Below are 18,070 nucleotides of genomic sequence, written 5' to 3'. Positions count from 1 at the left end.
GATTGATGTCGATAGGTGTTGCTGTTTATTCACTAAAGAAGTCTTGGAAGTTTGCTTTTCAAAGCCTCAGCATATGTTGGTCCATGTGTGTAGCAAACACTGTGTGTGTTGGATGTAGTGTGACAGTTCTTGATAACCTTGTTTGAATTCAAAATTTTTGCCTCCAGTAAATCTGTGTATGTGCATCGCTCACATCCTGTGCTTGTTCTTTGAGGATTAAATGGTTGTCTCTGAATATGAGACAATTGCTATATTGTCTCAGACTGCCATATCCAACAAGCTGGCTATGAAGACATTTGGAAACTGCACATCATTGTTGTCCAGACCTGTACTTGTAGGTTATGAACTAGGTTATGCAGAGGTCTCCTTGGGTGTTCTCTGGAGTTTGGCACTATACTAGGTTAGATTGTGCTAAAATTTGATAGCAGTGCTGTTTAACATATCAAGTAGCTGCTCTAAGCCTGACTCAGTGCAATGGCTTTGTGACACTGAGAACAAATACTAAAGGGTTATGATCAGAGATCCGATTATAATTCCTTGGAGTGCATGGAGCTTTATCTGTTGTGTGTGTTAATAATTAAAGAGAAAGTGCCAAGTACTTTGCCGGTTTTCAAAGCTGTAAAACACTTGGCAAGCACTGTCAGAAAGACATTGAAAGAGATTCTGTTATGTTAGAAAATGTCAGGGGTACATTACCAGCACAGACAACAAGCAGAAATAAATCTGTCTCTTATTCTGCCGCTGCCATTTACTTGTCAGGTCTGGTAAATTTAACTGCCTAACTTGATATTCAATCTTAACAAATGACATATAACATTTGTTAAGAATGGGTCTTGCACTACATCAGTGCTTAACTGATTTGTCTTTCTCTGAATACTGGAGTGTAATCTCCACAGTCCATGCACTACACATACACAACATATTATGCATATATACACATACACACACATACGCATATAGGTACATGTCATTTGAGGGAGATTACACAACAGAAAGGGTAAAAAGAAAAACTTTCACCCCAACTGGTCACCAACCTCAAATTTCCATGATGTAAAAATAAAGGAAATGGCAGAACTGAAACTGTCAATTATTTTCATGCATCTGAATGTATCCCATATATACAAACATATTACATCATATTATAAAAACATATTACATCATACTATATAAGTTTCTGCCCTATCAGATGATCAAGTTTTCAGAAACTCAAAATTCATATGGTGGGGGCAATATGATCAAGTTTTCAGAACCCCCCCCCCATAAAAATCTACCTATTTTTTACATTTCTGTGTGTGTGTGGGGGTGGGGGGGGGGGCTCCTGCAAATTATATGTGCCAACTCCAAGATTGCACTACAGTGAGGAAAAGGGTAAATTTTCTGATAAGCACTGGGCTGCAAACTCTATTCAAAAGCTTTGTGTTTTCAAAAACTTGATGATATGATCCATCGAGTTTTTGAAAACTCTAACTCTCTCTCTCTCTCTCTACATATATATATATATATATATGTTCACTATCAATATGTCGAATGTCAAAATAATTTGAGCATGACATTTCGAAACCTCAAAAGTGAAAAAAAAGAAATCACAATGTCGAATCTGCTGATTGAATTCAGCAGATTCAACACCGTTTCCGAACACATGACGTGATGTCCGTATAGGAGCTCACGTAAAGTAAATACCTATACCTAACATCACGGTTTTGCAGGGGGGCAAGCCCCCCTACCCCCCCATACACACAAACCCTGCTAATTATATATTCCAACTCTGAGATCGCACTAAAGTGAGGAAAGGGATGAATTTCCCAAACCGCTCTGTACCGCAATCTCTGTACAGTTCTTCAAATTTATATTAGTGAATGCACAGTTCATGCGCTAATATAAACTTTTGAACATTGAGATGTTCAAACAGATGAAAAATCAAGCATCTGTGTTTCAGATTTACCATCTGCAGACATCTCAATCTTGAAATTTGAATAGTAAACCATATATATATATATATATATATATATATATATATATATATATATATATATATATATATATAGATATATATATAGATATATATATATATAGATAGATAGCTATACAGATAGATATATAGATACACGAGTCTGGATAGAGTAATTGAAATATCTGCTACTATGGGTTGAGGGAACAGATTTCATGATGAGTGGGAACACAGTTCCCCCACACAGACTCCTATATATGCAGTGTATCCTTTTTTGCACTCCTTCCTTATTTTTCAAAGGTGTAGGTGTAGATATCTACTTTGGGTAGGCAAAGAAATGCAGAAGCGTTATTTGATTTTGATATTACTCAACCTCTCCTGTTGACAGATTACCTTACATTTCCCCTTCAGTCTAATTCAGTACAAGCGCATAAGACATTGTTTTCTTGATAGCTTTTTCTGAACGTGTTGCTATTTTTAAATGTATTGGTACTTCTGTTGTTGTTTATATACTGTATATGTTCTAAATTTTTAAAAAGTGTATTTTATGTAATGTTCAACATTTTATACTCATTTTCCTGTGTCCAAATTGATTGATATGTAAATATCATTTTGCTTGCTGTTACCTATTGTTTTAAGTTATTTACTGCCATATTTGTGTATTCTGACTTTAGTAAAGGTTGCTATTCTGATTGGAAGTGTGCAGTTTGGATTCCTGTGTGTCTGATATGCATATATATATATATATATATATATATATATATATATATATATATATATATTTTTTTTTTTTTTCCTTCAGTGTACTGTGTACTATAATATTTTTTATATTAGTGTGTATTTTTGCTTCTTGTTTGGGTTAATGTTTTGAGGTATTGTATGGATGAGTTACATTTCTGGGAATGTGTTTTATGTTTAGTCTGATCGTGCTTATTATTTTTTTCCCAATTCAGTCTATGGGAGTGCAGAGCTGGGTTGGTTTTTTGACACTTGTTAGAACGATGCAATTAAACTGTAAAGATGATGTAATGTAGTAATCAACCTAGAGTTATTTTTGAATATTTACACATTGTGCTAGATACTTGTTTTTTTTATTTCACCCCCTTTGGGTGGGGGTGGGGGGGTCCAAGCTGAAGATTTCATATTTTCAGTCTCCCAGAAATCATGTGTGCATGCAATTGAGTATATGTGTTTATGTTGCAAAGCATGCTGGTTGTGCTGCTGGAAACAGTTTGGATGTGGAAGCGTTTTCTGGCTCACTTGTTTTACAGTAGGGAGACATCTCCTTTTTTTGAGTTGGTGCAACCAATCAGTTGGTATACATAAGCCTTAGGGGTGTGACAGGAGGGCCTGTCTCCCCACTGGAGTGAAGGGGGGGGGGGGCTTGTCTACTTTATAAAGCACGTTATATAGTAATCTGTAGGAAATCTCCACATATAACTTAAAGCAGTGTTTTGCGCATTCTGTAATGTGTCCAATTGGGTTCATTTTTACAGGGTTTTGTAGTTCGCTGTTGGTTTACTCAATGTTTGTTTACATGCCTGTATATATATATATATATATATATATATATATATATATATATATATATATATATAGATAGATATATATATGCTTCCTATTTCCCACATTTTTGGCAATACAACAGAAGTTAACACTGGCTTTGCAACAGCTAAATTACCAAAGCTAAGGAAATGTCTTTGGTTTATTAACTGCATGTGACCATTCCAGACTAACTCTTGCAATTCAAAAGATTCTGAACCTAGTCTGAGTAAGATTTCTTCTGGTCTTAACATCATAACATAAATGTGTGTGTATATCCCTGGTATTTCAAGAAATGTTGAACATCATGTTATACAATATTCGAGTCTGCTACACTATCAAAATATTTAATGTGTTCATTTAGTAGTCAAATTAAAGCAGCATTCTTGCAGATGAGAATACAGCATTCCTAATATCCCTGTGTGAAGATTCACCATAAGCAAAATAAAAAAATAAACAGATAAAATAAAAAGAGGGAGATACAATGTCAACGTGTATTGGCTCAAAATCAAATGAAAATTAAATGAATATAATCAGAAAGGAACTTTTCCACAAATCAATGCAAACGAATCAGGCATGCATTTTATAATACAAATTTATTCTTAATACATGCAAAAAAAAAATCATTTTCTGGTTTTCTCCACAGGAGAAATCTAAAAATGTTCCAGACTTTATCTATATCCCAGATAATCTGAAATTGAAATCACAGGTCTGTCTTAATTTCACTGCTCTTTGGCTTCTGGCTTTTCATGCTGACAGCACAACGGAATCCCAGGTTATCTGAAGCAGAATCAGGTGTGTTCCCCATTCTGAAATAAAATGTTAAGCAGAGCACACATTTAGCACAAACAACAAAAAAGTCACACAGTTGCACTCTTTGAAACTCATTCTGAGTTGGAATGCGCAAACACTCGGCTATATTTGCAAACTAGCAATGCTTTGTACTACGCTCATCAATATAACAAGCGAATGTAATGTGAACAGGATCTAATTATTGTGCAACCAGACAGTAAGTCTAAAAATCTAGCACAATGATTAAAAAGAACAAAGATGATCACAAATTGCTGCATATGAGTCTAATGCTGTTAAGTGCTATACCACAGGTTTAAAATCCTGTTTCAGGAACACAGATAACTGGATATCCTGTGATATGCATATCAACAAAGTAAATAGGAAAAACATTCTGGGAGATATATATATATATATACACATACATACACATACACACATACACACACACACACACACAAATACATATATTTATATGTATGGATGTGTACGTACACACACACACATACACACACACACACACACACACTATATATATATATATATATATATATATATATAAACACACATATATATATGTATGGTTTAAATACAAAAAGTGTGAAAGAATCACCAAGATTATTAGCACAGTATTTCAATAAATCACAGAGCCGTGAATGGGTATGAGTTATGTCACTGTTAGCTCACAGACCCAGAATCATTCTGCTTCTGCCTTTTACTTAAATTTTAAACGCTCTCAACTATAACACGCAGTGCTAATTAAGAATTACAGGTTAGAATGGAAATGCATAGGAGATGGAACTGCAGGAATGAAAACATTGTTATAGAAGGTGGATTCTTTAACATTATTCACTGGAGAAAGTTAGAAGTGAGTTGCCAACACTTTACAGATATTTTTCAAAGTAAATTTAACCTTTGTTTACAACTGACTAAATGCTTTTAGTTCTCCACAGGTTACCACTAAAATGCAGAAACTGCACAGTAAATTAAAGCTATCGCATAGGGTTTGAACTAGCAAAAACTTTCAAGAAGCTGAACTGAACATCACTCTAACTATCATAACTATCAGTTATGATAAACAAAAAATAAAAAGTATAAAAAAAAAAACCCAGCCTGTGGCTGCACAATGCATTTAAAAATCTGTTATATACTTTGTGGTTCTCTGGTGTGATTCAGCTGAGGTACCATATGTGTGGAATCTGCATATCCTCCCTGTATACGTGTGAGTTTTCTCTGGGTGCCCCAGTTTCTTCACACTTTCCAAAGACATGCAGTAAAATGAACTGGATAATCTATCCTGACTATAGGTGCGAATGTGTACGTGTACGTCTAGTAAGGAAAACAACTACAGCAGGGCTAAACACCTGGCAGTGTGAACACTGGATCTAAATTATCATTACTGTTGAAATGACACTCTGATCCCATGTGTGAACACTGGCTCTAAATTATTGTTACTGTTGAAGTGACACTCTGATCTCATGTGCAAAAGGGGAAAAATTGTGGAAGGATGGACTTTTGTGGAAGCTTGAGGTATCTGCAATCTCGGAACCAGCAAGAGCAATTTCCCCTTATCTGCACTGTTGCAGGACCTCCAACAAGTAAACATTAAGTTGGGAAGTTGTTGGGTGCTTGCCCCATGCAAAAACACTGATTTTACAGGTTTTGATGAATCACAGATATCAATCACAGTTATGTACACTCTGTATACTATATTATCACAATGTGAATGCAACCCTACTGTACACTGGATGTAAAAGATTATAGTACACTCGTTTTTCCTTAACAAAGATGTTTGCAATCTCTGTATGCTGTATGTATCTTATATGAATGTATTTCTCAATTTTATGCCACTTGGAGCTTTCTTCCTGGGACCCTCAATGAAAAGAGGTTTTACTGCCCAGTCAGACATTCCCTATAATCAACGCAATAAAGAAATAAATAATTATTGTCAATGTGTATTTCTTGATGTGTCAGCTTCCCATGAATGCAGAAGTCTATGATATAACAGACACTCACAGCATGTGGCTGAGCAGTGCCACAACCCCTCTGAGAGGGAAAGTGATGTAATACATGGCTTGGGGTCAGGGACTAGACTTACTAAGCCACAGCCTGGTGGTAGCCTTCAATGTAGGTGTGTGGAAATCATGGACTTGCAAACAGGAGGTATTGTAAGGCCTCCTTGGCATATCTATCATCTTCTCTGCTCAAGAATTTTAGGCAAAGCCAAAAATAATAGGAGGATAAATGCCCAAAAATCTGGGAAATTTTCTAGATATTACTCTAATTCACTTTAAAAAGTTAATATAACAATGTGTTTGCATCAATATGCATTTTCTGAACAAAAAGTAGTTTGAAACTCTAATATCTGACATTATTGACTGACTGTAAACATTAGTGATTTATCAGAAAATCAAAAATTGTATGAGAGAAAGAACAAAAATAGGAGACAAAAATCAAGGACAGCTGAGAAGTATGCACAATGGTGATGTGTACTGCAAGTCCCACACTCAGGGGTTGGGTTAGGCTACCATAAATACTTCATTATGATGTAATGCTTGCAAGGGCATAAAGCACCATCATGGCCACCTGAATGACCGTTCCTCTTATCTTGATCCCAAGTGAAATCACCAGGTAAGGGAAAAAAATGGACCATGTCGAATGGGGAAAGGCTTGTCAGCAGGCACTAGGGGCAAAAATGGGTCTATATTAGATCAGCGAAATGGCATTACAGCGAATGCCATTTCGCTGACACATATAAACCGAAATCCAAAAATAGCGAAGGCTCAGGTCAGCGATTTTTTTTTCCAGGGAAAAAATCTCTTGACCTGAGCCATGACATTGCCCTTTACCCCACTGTAGTGCGATCTCAGAGTTGGTATATTTAGTTAGGGGGGGGCACAGCCCCGACAACCCCCCCCCCCAAACTTTATGTTTGAAATTGTGTGTATATGTTTTTAGTGCAAGCGATTTCTTTCCCCAGTGAAAGAAATCACTGTTTTGAACGTTCACAGTTTAGTGAGGTCACTGATTACGTGTCGATGAAGAGGCATTCGATGGAATGCCTCTCCGAGCATTTAATATAGACCCGCAAAAACACAATGAATGAATGAATAAATGAATATTAGGTACAAGTGTGACACTTCCAAGCATTTAATATAGACCCGCAAAAACACAATGAATTAATGAATAAATGAATATTAGGTACAAGTGTGACACTTTAAAGGAGCAAGAGGGTTTTTTGGTTTGTTTGCATGTTAAAGGAGTATGTGAAACAATCCTTCATGGAACCTTTGTTATCAGCAAAGCAGGTCACAAGGGCAGAGGTAACTATAATATAAACACAGAAACTTTAGAGTAGTGTGTATCAACAGTTTAAGTATTATCACTAAATGTTGTAGATTACTTCAGGTCAGGTAGTACTTAATATACAAAGAGTATGTAGTTCTTATGTGAGGAGACTATCATGTGAATCTGGCTGCAAGGAAAGGATAATGACCAAAGAACAAGCATCAGCTTCACCCAAGATAATGCATCTGCCCTACTATGAAATTTATTTTTTTAAGTGTTTAGTGACTTGGGAACTACAGGAAATAAAAAGGAATAAAACAAGGTGATCATAAAGTAGAAGCCAATTTGTACTACTGATGGAAGACCTTTAGAGTTTAGGTAAGTCATCAACAACTGGTAACTGCAGGGTTCACCAACAGTATTCAATATTATGGTGCATACTACTTTGGCATAGAAGTGTCAGCAATTTACATTGTGACTTAAACAGTTACAGTTATCTTGCATTCTCAGCTGGTTTTGACATCTTTAATGACAAAAAGGGTCATCAGTTCACCCTCTGACTTAAGCTGTCTCTTTTTTTTTTTTTAGATACACTAGGCACAACTACTACTTTTCCTGTAGCTTCAGAATGGCCTGTAAGTTTGGTCAGAGTAACACTGTAAACTGATGTAATCAAACTCAAGTCTATAGGACATATATTAGCAGTGTAAAGCCTTAACATTCGGTACTACTTTGCCAGCCTTTGCCAAAATTGCAAAGATACATGGCATACTTACAGTGGCATCTCAGAAGGCATCCAAATAAAACTGCACAAAGAATAGTTTCCAGACTTTCACTTCATTTTAGCAGCCCTGCAGATCTTACTTAATGTAAACAGCACCACTTTGAAAGATGTTAACACAGAGTCTCTTTCACTTCCTTTCAGCAACCCTGTAGATTTTACTTAATGTGAACAACTCCATTTTGAAAGACCTTAACATAACATGCTCAATATACTCCTTTTACCCAGTGAAAGATTTTACCTGGTAGTAACTCGAGCTTTATGATTGGCTGTTCCATCGGCAGTGTCAATCCAGGATGCTCCCCTCAAGACAAACATTTTCTGAGCGCCATTCCTTGCCACTGGCCGACTATGAGGATGATACTCTGTAGCAGTCCATTCCCACACATTTCCTAGCATATCATGAAGACCTGCAACAAACAAAACAAAAAAAGGAAAACATTAAACTGAAACACATATATATCTGTGTAATAATACTACCCAATAGCAGAAAAATAAAACAGAATCTAAAAATAATGCTTCTCTAAGCAGCCTTTACTAAAAAAACTCTTTGATGTTCCCCCAGTGATCTCACTTAACTTAAACTGATACAGTTAATTTACAGCTGTACAGCTCTCTTTCTCTCTCTCTCAATTCAGACATACTAAAAGCAAATTATTCTGTTTCAGTAGCTTTAGAATGGATAGTCGGACTTGGTCAGAGTAACACTGTGTGGTAAATTTATCCACCGGCATGCCCAGTCTGCTAATGTCTGACCCGAAAAGCTTCTTCATTTGCTTTACTTTGATGCTAAACAGAACAAGATTACAGGCTATCACAGTACAAACCTACACAAGTAAAGCAGACCAAGTAGTAGAAATCTGTGAATATCAATTTCTTCCACATGCTTTATTTTGTAGTTTGGTGTCTTAACATTTATTTAGATATAGACCTGACTGGCCTTTCTCTCCTTTATTCTGCTAAACAGAGTTCATGCGTTCGTTCACACCTCACTAGGAGTCAATGACTATCTTTCATAGAGGAAACAGTCCTTCAGAGTATAAAAAGTCAGTCTCCTCCTTTCTACCAAGTGCAATCCAAGGCTGGAATATTATCCCAGGACAGGAGTAAGAATGCTCAACACTAGCACAGTACCAAACTAAGTTCCACCAATGCCCATAATTCTGTCAAAAGCAGGAAGAATTCTAGATGGCTGGTTGCAGTTTCAATTAGGTTGGCCAGCCAATCAGAGAAATGCTATTTCTGATGCAAAGTTATTCTAAATGAGTTACTGCACATTTTCCAACAGGAAAAAAGTCTTAAGAGTCACAAACTCACTTCATCAGGATATCTGAGGGGCAGCTAATGCAGTGAGTGACTGCCAAGATTTCCTCTTCTGCTATCCTCATCTCTATTTTCCACTTATCTCTGTGCTCAATGAAGTATGTGCCATCCACTACCACATGTCATGGTATCATGTGCAGAATTAGAACAGCAGGCCTACCCCTGCAATACTCAATCTGACCCCTTTTTACTAAGCACAAGCTGCATGACGGAAAACAAATAAGGCAACAAAGACACACAAAATGCATGAGTCCCCATACACAGTTGCAGATTACAGGGATGATACAAAAACACTCTCTCACGACAAACTCCAAAATCCAAAATACAAACAACTAGCAGTCAAGTAAACCAGTTTATTAAAAAACACTCTAGCGCCTCGGCTTATACTAAAAGCCTTCAAGGAGTCAAAAACAGTTGGATGTCAGAGGATAGCAAGGACATACTGCACACAATCCCCTGATGGAAGTAAATGATATTGGGAATATGTATCTGTAATATCACAGTTCAGTAGCCTTCTGTATTATGCAACTGTATGGAAGAACACTGAGTGGTGAAAATGTAATCACCAGGAAGGCTAGAATGATAAAAAAACAAAGGTTTAGAGGATTAAATTCTGCAATACTAAAGTGCTTTTCAAAAGAAAGCCTGACTCCTGGCCCATGCAATAAGACTTGGTGAAGGAGTACAGTGATATCCAAGTGGCTGTAGCACGAGTGTAAGTGATGCAGATATTCATGAAGCAAGTTAAACATCAGTCAAGTGGAATGCCATTTGACAAAAGCATTTTCCAGCTGTTTGGTAGCTGCTTGATGATAAAACACAAAGTACTTTACAATACATTTGGAAAGGGTTTATGTGGCAACTATAAGTCCCTATCTCCTTTGCACTAAACAGTCAAACATGTGTTGCTGCATCTTATACTACTGTACCCTCAAGGCAAAATTTGAGTTGGTGTAGCACATCTAGAGTGAGAGGAGTGTTCTCTTCTCCGGATTCTGCCTCTAGAAAGAAAACAGGGAGATGAACAGAGTGATTTAAGTTCAACTTTGACACCGCCTTCACGAAGAAATCTGTTTGTCATATTGTTTTCCCACACCGATCACCAAGTCATGCCCCAATCTGGCCATCCTAAGGACCAGCTCATTCCTCTAGGACAAAAGCACTTTTGCCCACTTATTCCCCAGGGCATGAGTCAGGTGAGCTGGGAGTAGATGTGGACATCCACATGTTGGGGATCAGAGTATTCATTTTCAAGCTTTACTGTCCTCTGCACGCATCCATAAGTACTACATCTCTACCACCTCATATGACATATTCAACGGACCCTGCCCCATTTCAGACAGCACCCTCCTAATGGGATTGTTGTTTTCACCAGTATTTTAACCACAATCAGTGTGCCCAGAAACATATTCCCCACCTCTCCATCCAAACAGAGGTGAGCACACTAAGTCTCATCATTCCTCTCCGCTCCCACATTACCTCTAACTGCTAATTGAACTTGGTCACATGGATCACGGGAGCTGGCATGCATATATAACACTTGTGGTAAGGCACCTTATTGCCAGAAGTTCTAAGACCTGGAAAGCAGATGTGAACGCAGATAAAGCATCCTCTAACAGTCCAACTTTATAGCCACTGAAGAAGCAGATTCAAATTGGTGGGGGTGGTAGTAGGTGGATTAACGTGTCAATCTGAACTAGAAGAAATGCTCTTCAGAGGTGGGCTATGCCCTATATAAACATTCCAATGCAGTTTTCAATTTTCCCATCATTGATAAAATACAAGGTAACAGAAATAAATCACACTGGCACCAATTGTTAAACAACAAGAAGAAATAATGGATCATTAAACTGGGTGCTTTATTTTCACCAGGACTTAATGAGTATTTTTAAAGTGTAATTCTTTCAATTACCCTCTAGGTGTGATATATTATAAAAGGAGAATGGATGTAACCAGAATTTATTACACTGATGAAGGCTTAACAAACTTATAGTCGAAACCGGGCTGTTGTTTTGTTCTTCTAACTGTATAACATTAAATTTATGTGTCACTGTTTGCTGGCTCTACATTTTGTTTTTTGCTGAGGATTTTTGGGGCCATGCAGCTACCATACTTGCAGGGGCTCACCTCTTTCTGGAACACCCCCCCCCCCGCTGTTGGTCTGTGACATTCTGTGCATTTGGGCACTATATCTTTGGAGAAAAGCAGAAAATCTTGTATTCACTTCTGGAGGCTTTTAGTTATTTACTTGGATTTGGTGGCCTGGAGTTATTTTTTGAAAAACAAATTGAGGGATTCAGCGTGGTTATTTCACTCTGACAGTTATATGTAGATTTATTCCTCAATGCATCCATTTTGATCCAGAGGACTGCATTGGTTTCATCAGGTACTGTGTACTGTTTTTCGGAATTAACCTAACTTCTATAGTATCCATAATTACTATGGGGATATCTGTTGGTTCCTGCATGGTTGTTTCCGTATTTGGGTGCATCAAACATATTTTTGTGGGGTTTTGAATATTCAAGCTGATCTTGCCTAAATTTTTTTGAGCCGGTTATTCATTATCATCATAATCTGAACCGGGGGAAACCAGGAGTAAAAAAGTTTGTCCATGTGTTTGGAATATACTAGTAACACTCATGGATGCTTTTTGTAAACCAACGACATTACTTTGGGATTGTTCATGACACCTTGTGGATTTTTACTAACTTGCTTCAGTTTGGACACAGAGTTAACTGTTTCAATGAATGTTGGCATGCTTGGATACATTAAATACATGGTTCTTTGGGCAACTATTTGACCATTCAAGTTTGTTTTTCAATATTTCATGAACCTTGGGTGTACTTTTTATGATCGCAACTCAGGGGAGCCAGACTAATAACACATCATCCTATAATTCAGCTCTGTGTGTTTGAATTATACACTGAAAAACAGTTCTGGATCTTCATATTAATGGCATCGCTTATGATTTTCAGTTGAGGATTTATTCAATTAGGCGCATTGTTTTGGACATTACTTTTGTTGTTTTGGACATTATAGGTTTCTTTTTGGACATTGTGTTTGCAACCTTAATCAATACTTTTGTTCAAACCACCTTGGGTGATGCACACACATTTATAACATTTGAATCATCTGCGGCGCATTATTTACATTGTGTGCCTTATACTACTTTCATTACTATAATGGGAAAGTTACACGCCTCATGTTGCTATACATAACTATGTGCTTGTGATTTTCTACGGTTTATATTTTACAAACATCATAACTGCATCATCTGAGACACCATGCTTTTGTAACAGGAATTATGGGCAGTACATAGCACATATTTCGCTCTGAAAGGTGGACGTTTAAAACAAGCTGTTCTATGTGTATTTATGTTATAGGTTGCTTAAGAAATACTAGGATATACTATTATACCATCTTATTATTATAACGGGAAAGGCATATGATTCAGGACATTGTATGTAACTATGTATTTGTGCCTTTTTATTGTTTAAATTTAACATATAACCAATTGCGCCATTCGTGATGCCATTTTGTTTTTGTAATCGAGATTCAGGACAGTATACAACAGGTATTTCGCTTAGAAGTTGGATGGGTCAGAAAAAGTTGTTCTATGTACATTATCTAGGTGCACAGGTTGTTTAATGAATACTAGAACATACCTCTTTATTTTAAGGATTTTTCTAATGCCTGTTTGACACACTTTCTATTTAAGGATGGACCCTTTATGAGTAACATACACAATATTATCCGGTTTCAAATTATTCATACTATATATAGTATATGATTGCTTTACATCCCTAATCCAAGATAGTTTTTTCTGGAAGCATTAAACTTACAGATATACCCTTTTGTAGTTGGGTACCCATCTTTAGGGCCTTTCTTACTATTTTTTATATACTTTAATATGATGTGTTGGACTGGCTATTGCCTAATTATATTTGTATATTGAATGGCAACCAATCTATCTTTTTGACTAATTCCAAGGTCAAAAGGGATTGAGGACTTAGCACTGCAAATTATTTATATTTAGGTTCACCATGCAGTTTTAGCAGGGGCTAATACTGCCCTCAAACAATACAAAAATATATGCTTATTTGGTATGAAATCTTCATTGTGGGCATAGCACTGCTAAAACTACAAGTGGAATATTATTATTATATGCAGGGGCTTCTATGGTCCAAGTCTTCTCTCGCCTTAGGCTATATATGGTATCTACCTTTTTTAGCACATGAAGTGTTTGCTAACTCTGGGTTCAGCAGGGGCCAATATTGTCCTCGGTTCTTTGTTACAACCAGTAAATACTGGTTTTCTATACATTTTTTACTTTAGACTGGGGACTTAGCACTGCCGGAAAGAGTTTTCAGTGGTTTGAACCAATTGTACATGTGCTTATTACACCTTAAACATAATATTTATGTGTTGGTCATTGGAATTGCCACTCGCTTTGACTTTTTAGGGTGACATCACACTCCAACAGCAGTTCATTATACAGTTTTTTGATTTTTATGGGAGACTGACCCACAGATGGATCTCACCAACCTATTCAAGGGCCTATCATCGGTAGGGATGACTTAGCAATTTTTGGATTAAACAATAACGCACAGAATGGATCTGAGGGCACCACACAAACGAACATGTGTGAAGCGGAATTTCATAAACTTAATAAAAATATGAGGGCCCTGAGGGCCAATGTATGGCATGCCAAATTATTCAAGACATATATCGCCAAAGATACTTCCTCCAGAGGTTTGAGGGTATAAACTCAACCCTTGGTTCCTGATGCTGATACCATTCTTTTGGAACAATGGGCTGAAGTGGAACATAAAGCATCTATGGAATTTGTTACAACACTAGCATTATATTATGACAGGACCATAGATAAAAGCATATCTGATATCACACGTATGTGCAATGACATTGCAAAATATGAGAATCAAGAGGGGTACAACAATTGTTTGAGGAAACTGAGTCAGGATCTTTTGTCATTAGAGCAGCAGTTAAAAGAAAAAAAGATGAAAAAATTCCATAGAGATGTAACGGATTATGAGGGGGGACATCCCTATGCCACTAACAAACATGTTAGATTTGAACCTATGAATAGGAAGGTTGTCAAAAGAAAGAGGCCACACTCTATACTGAAGAAATCAACCTTATCTAGTTGTGAAGATTCAGGTGAGCAATCTTCCTCTGGTTTAGAGTCCTCTACACAAAATGTCACAGACTCACCAGTGTCAAAGAAAAGCAACATGCCTATCCCTTTAGGGGTAAACAAAAGCGGAGGGAAAACACAGGGGTAGACAGTATGGAGGAGTTGCTCAAACTCATTGTACAAAAGTGGAACAGAATAATGTACTCAATATTTCCTCTGTTGAATTGTCACCTTCTCATGTCAAACTACTTAAAGGATTACATTTTATACCTGTTTTTTATGTGCCTGAAGACACCTTTGCACAGGATATATCATCTTTTTGTAGATGCCTTAACCTGAAACTCTTTTTCCATACAGCATCTGAATCAGAACCACAACATGGATTTAAATACCATAAATCCAACTTCACTCCACCCATGCATCCCACTGTACTCATGTTTCAAAACTCAATTCTCAAAGATCTACGCTAACTACAGGGATCACCGGGCAAAATACAACAACCTATCGAAACATGAGATGGACATGATTCGGGAACTGGGTTCTAATCATGAATTAGTGATACTGCCAGCAGACAAAGGTGGGGCTATAGTGGTACAGGACTGGTAACAATACAACATGGAAGCAATGCGACAACTCAAATGGCTTGTGACCCTACTACCGGTTTCAAGAAACAAATAGATTGCTTCTTGAATTCTGCTAAGGAAGAGGGGATCATAATGGACAACACATTACACCATTTAACAGTATGAGACCCTTCCAGCCAGTATATATATATTTTTACCAAAAATCCATAAAAACTTACAAAATCCACCCAGTAGGCCAGTTGTCTCTGGCAGAGGCTCAATTACTGAACCCTTATCCCAGTTCCTGACTTTACATTTAAAACCCTTGCTCAAATGGGTCAGAGTAAGGATTCAAGATACTACTGAGTTCCTTATGGTCATTTCCGACATGCAGTTGGATGCAGGGTGGTTTATGTGTACTTTGGATGTTTCTGAACTATATACAAATATCCTCCTCTGGGCGGGCTTGGAGGCTCTAGAATATTGGCTATCTAGGTCTGAGTTATATCTACCGGGCTTTAATACTTTTTCACTCTGTTTAACAGAACATGCCTTGACCAAAAATGTTTTTTATTTTCCGAACAACTGTTATTTACAGGTCAAAGTAACCGCCATGGGAGCCTCCTTTGCCCCCATATATGCCAATCTCTTCACGGCCTATATTGAGGAACTGATTTATGATAGGGCCTATAACATCTACATGGATGAGATCAACATCTGGAGGAGATATTTGGATGACTGCTGGTTAGTATGGAGGTCTGACAGTACTTATCTCCAGGAGTTTGTTGAATACCTGAATGACAATAAATGGGGGATTGAGTTTACGGTTACTTTTGATACCAACAGAATCACTTTATTGGATGTATTAATAATTCGAAATGCTGATCACACACTAACAACTGAAGTTTACCGTAAACATCTCCAGTTCAACTCCTTACTCCATGCTACCAGCTTTCATCCTCCTCATATATGTAGAAACATTCCAAAGTCACAGCTTCTACATATTAAAAGGATATGTTCAGATGCAACTATTCATCATTCATATGAGGAAGATCTAATTATGAGATTCAGGCAGAGAGGCTAGAAAAGAGGGGACGTATACCAGGCCAAACACTGGGCATCTAATCAAAACAGGTCTGACTTGCTTCAGTATAAGGACAAAACAGTGGATAACAATCCAATCAGATCACCACATACGGCAGGAATACAGATGTCCTACTCAACAGTGTACGTAGGCACTGGAATATTCTCTTAGCAGACACCAAGCTAAGTGAAACTGTAGATGACACATGCCAATTCTCTTTTAGAAGGGGCAAAAATCTTGGCTCACATACGAGTCATTACAAACATATATATACATCTGATACCCACTCAACGCAGACAACATTAGAAGGCAGGGTCTTACAAGGTTGTTTTCCATGTGGTCACTGTACTCATTGTAAAAGGATGCTGAAAACCAAGGAATTTACTAGCAAGAATACTGGGCAGGTGTTTAACATTACATTTTTTGCAAACTGCCAGTCCGATTGGGTCATTTATATGGCCACCTGCAGTTGCTCTGCTTTTTATGTTGGACAGACCTCAAGACCAGTTAAATTTAGAATCTCAGAACACATAAGTGATATCAGGATCAGGAAACCAACAAATGCCCTATATAAACATACCAAGAAACATTCCAATGCAGTTTTTAATTTTACCATCATTGATAAAATACAAGGTAACAGAAGCAATAAATCAGGCTGGCACTAATTGTTAAACAACAAGGAGAAAAAAATGGATCATTAAACTGGGTGCTTTATTTTCACCAGGACTTAATGAATATTTTTAATGTTTAATTCTTTCAATTAGCCTCTAGGTGTGATATATTACAAAAGGAGAATGGATGTAACTAGAATTTATTACACTGATGATGGCTTAACAAACTTATAGCCAAAACTAGTCTGTTGTTTTGTTCTCCTAACTGTATAATATTAAATTTATATGTCACTGTTTGCTGACTCTGCATTTTGGTTTTTGCAGAGGATTTTTGTGGCCGTGCAGCTATCATACTTGCAGGGACTCACCTCTTTCTAAGATGAAGAAACCCACTGAGGAACTGTTTAACTAGCTACTGTTAATTCACAGTCCTGCCATTCAGATAATGGGCAGATACACCAGAAGCATGCACAATGACGACAGAATAACTGAGACCCAAGTCATACAGATGTCTCAGGTAAATTAATATCCATCTGCAGAGTGACCCAAATGAGGTGACACTGAATATCTCTCCACCTAAATGAAGACAGTCTCCCCATGTAAGAGAATAAACTGGACACTGAAAGGCTTTCCGATTGCCTTAATCACCTATGTCTTTCCAGCTATGAAGTCTAATGACAGCAAAAGATCTAGTTTACCAACAAAAACATGTGGTATAGCCACTTCGCACCCCAATTAAGTGTAATATGTCTGCCTTATACTGACAGAAATTCTTGTACTGCCAGGGACCTGAGAATGAAATCACACTTTTCTCTGCCACCACAGGAAGTTGCTCAAATCCCAATTTGGCAAAGGAAAGCAATATCTTGCCTATCCTGTCTGAAGTCTTCCTTGAATTTTGGGATAAGGCACAGAATAAGTGGACATGGAGGAACGGCACATAGGAATTTTTATATCATAGAACTAACATGGTCACCATCACCTCC

General features: G+C 37.3%; 1 protein-coding gene across 4 annotated transcripts in view; it reads right to left on the bottom strand.

The window, feature by feature from the left end:
• SUMF2 (sulfatase modifying factor 2) overlaps nt 1–18,070 on the bottom strand; it is a 342,981-nt gene that overhangs the window by 145,598 nt on the left and 179,313 nt on the right. For 3 of the 4 annotated variants that reach the window (XM_044054214.1, XM_044054213.1, XM_044054216.1), the window contains 2 exons: nt 8,590–8,758; nt 4,070–4,299 (listed from right to left, as the gene is read on the bottom strand). In XM_044054214.1, the coding sequence (XP_043910149.1) occupies nt 4,194–4,299; nt 8,590–8,758 (275 nt within the window). In that variant the 3' untranslated portion in view covers nt 4,070–4,193. Of the gene's footprint in view, nt 1–4,069; nt 4,300–8,589; nt 8,759–18,070 lie in introns of those variants that run through there. The other variant, XM_044054215.1, reaches the window with a different exon arrangement.

Source organism: Protopterus annectens, chromosome 13.part0 (assembly GCF_019279795.1).
Source record: "Protopterus annectens isolate FY-2018-M chromosome 13.part0, PAN1.0, whole genome shotgun sequence".
In the NCBI taxonomy this organism is placed as follows: domain Eukaryota; kingdom Metazoa; phylum Chordata; order Ceratodontiformes; family Protopteridae; genus Protopterus; species Protopterus annectens.
This window is presented reverse-complemented; position numbering and strand designations above follow the sequence as displayed.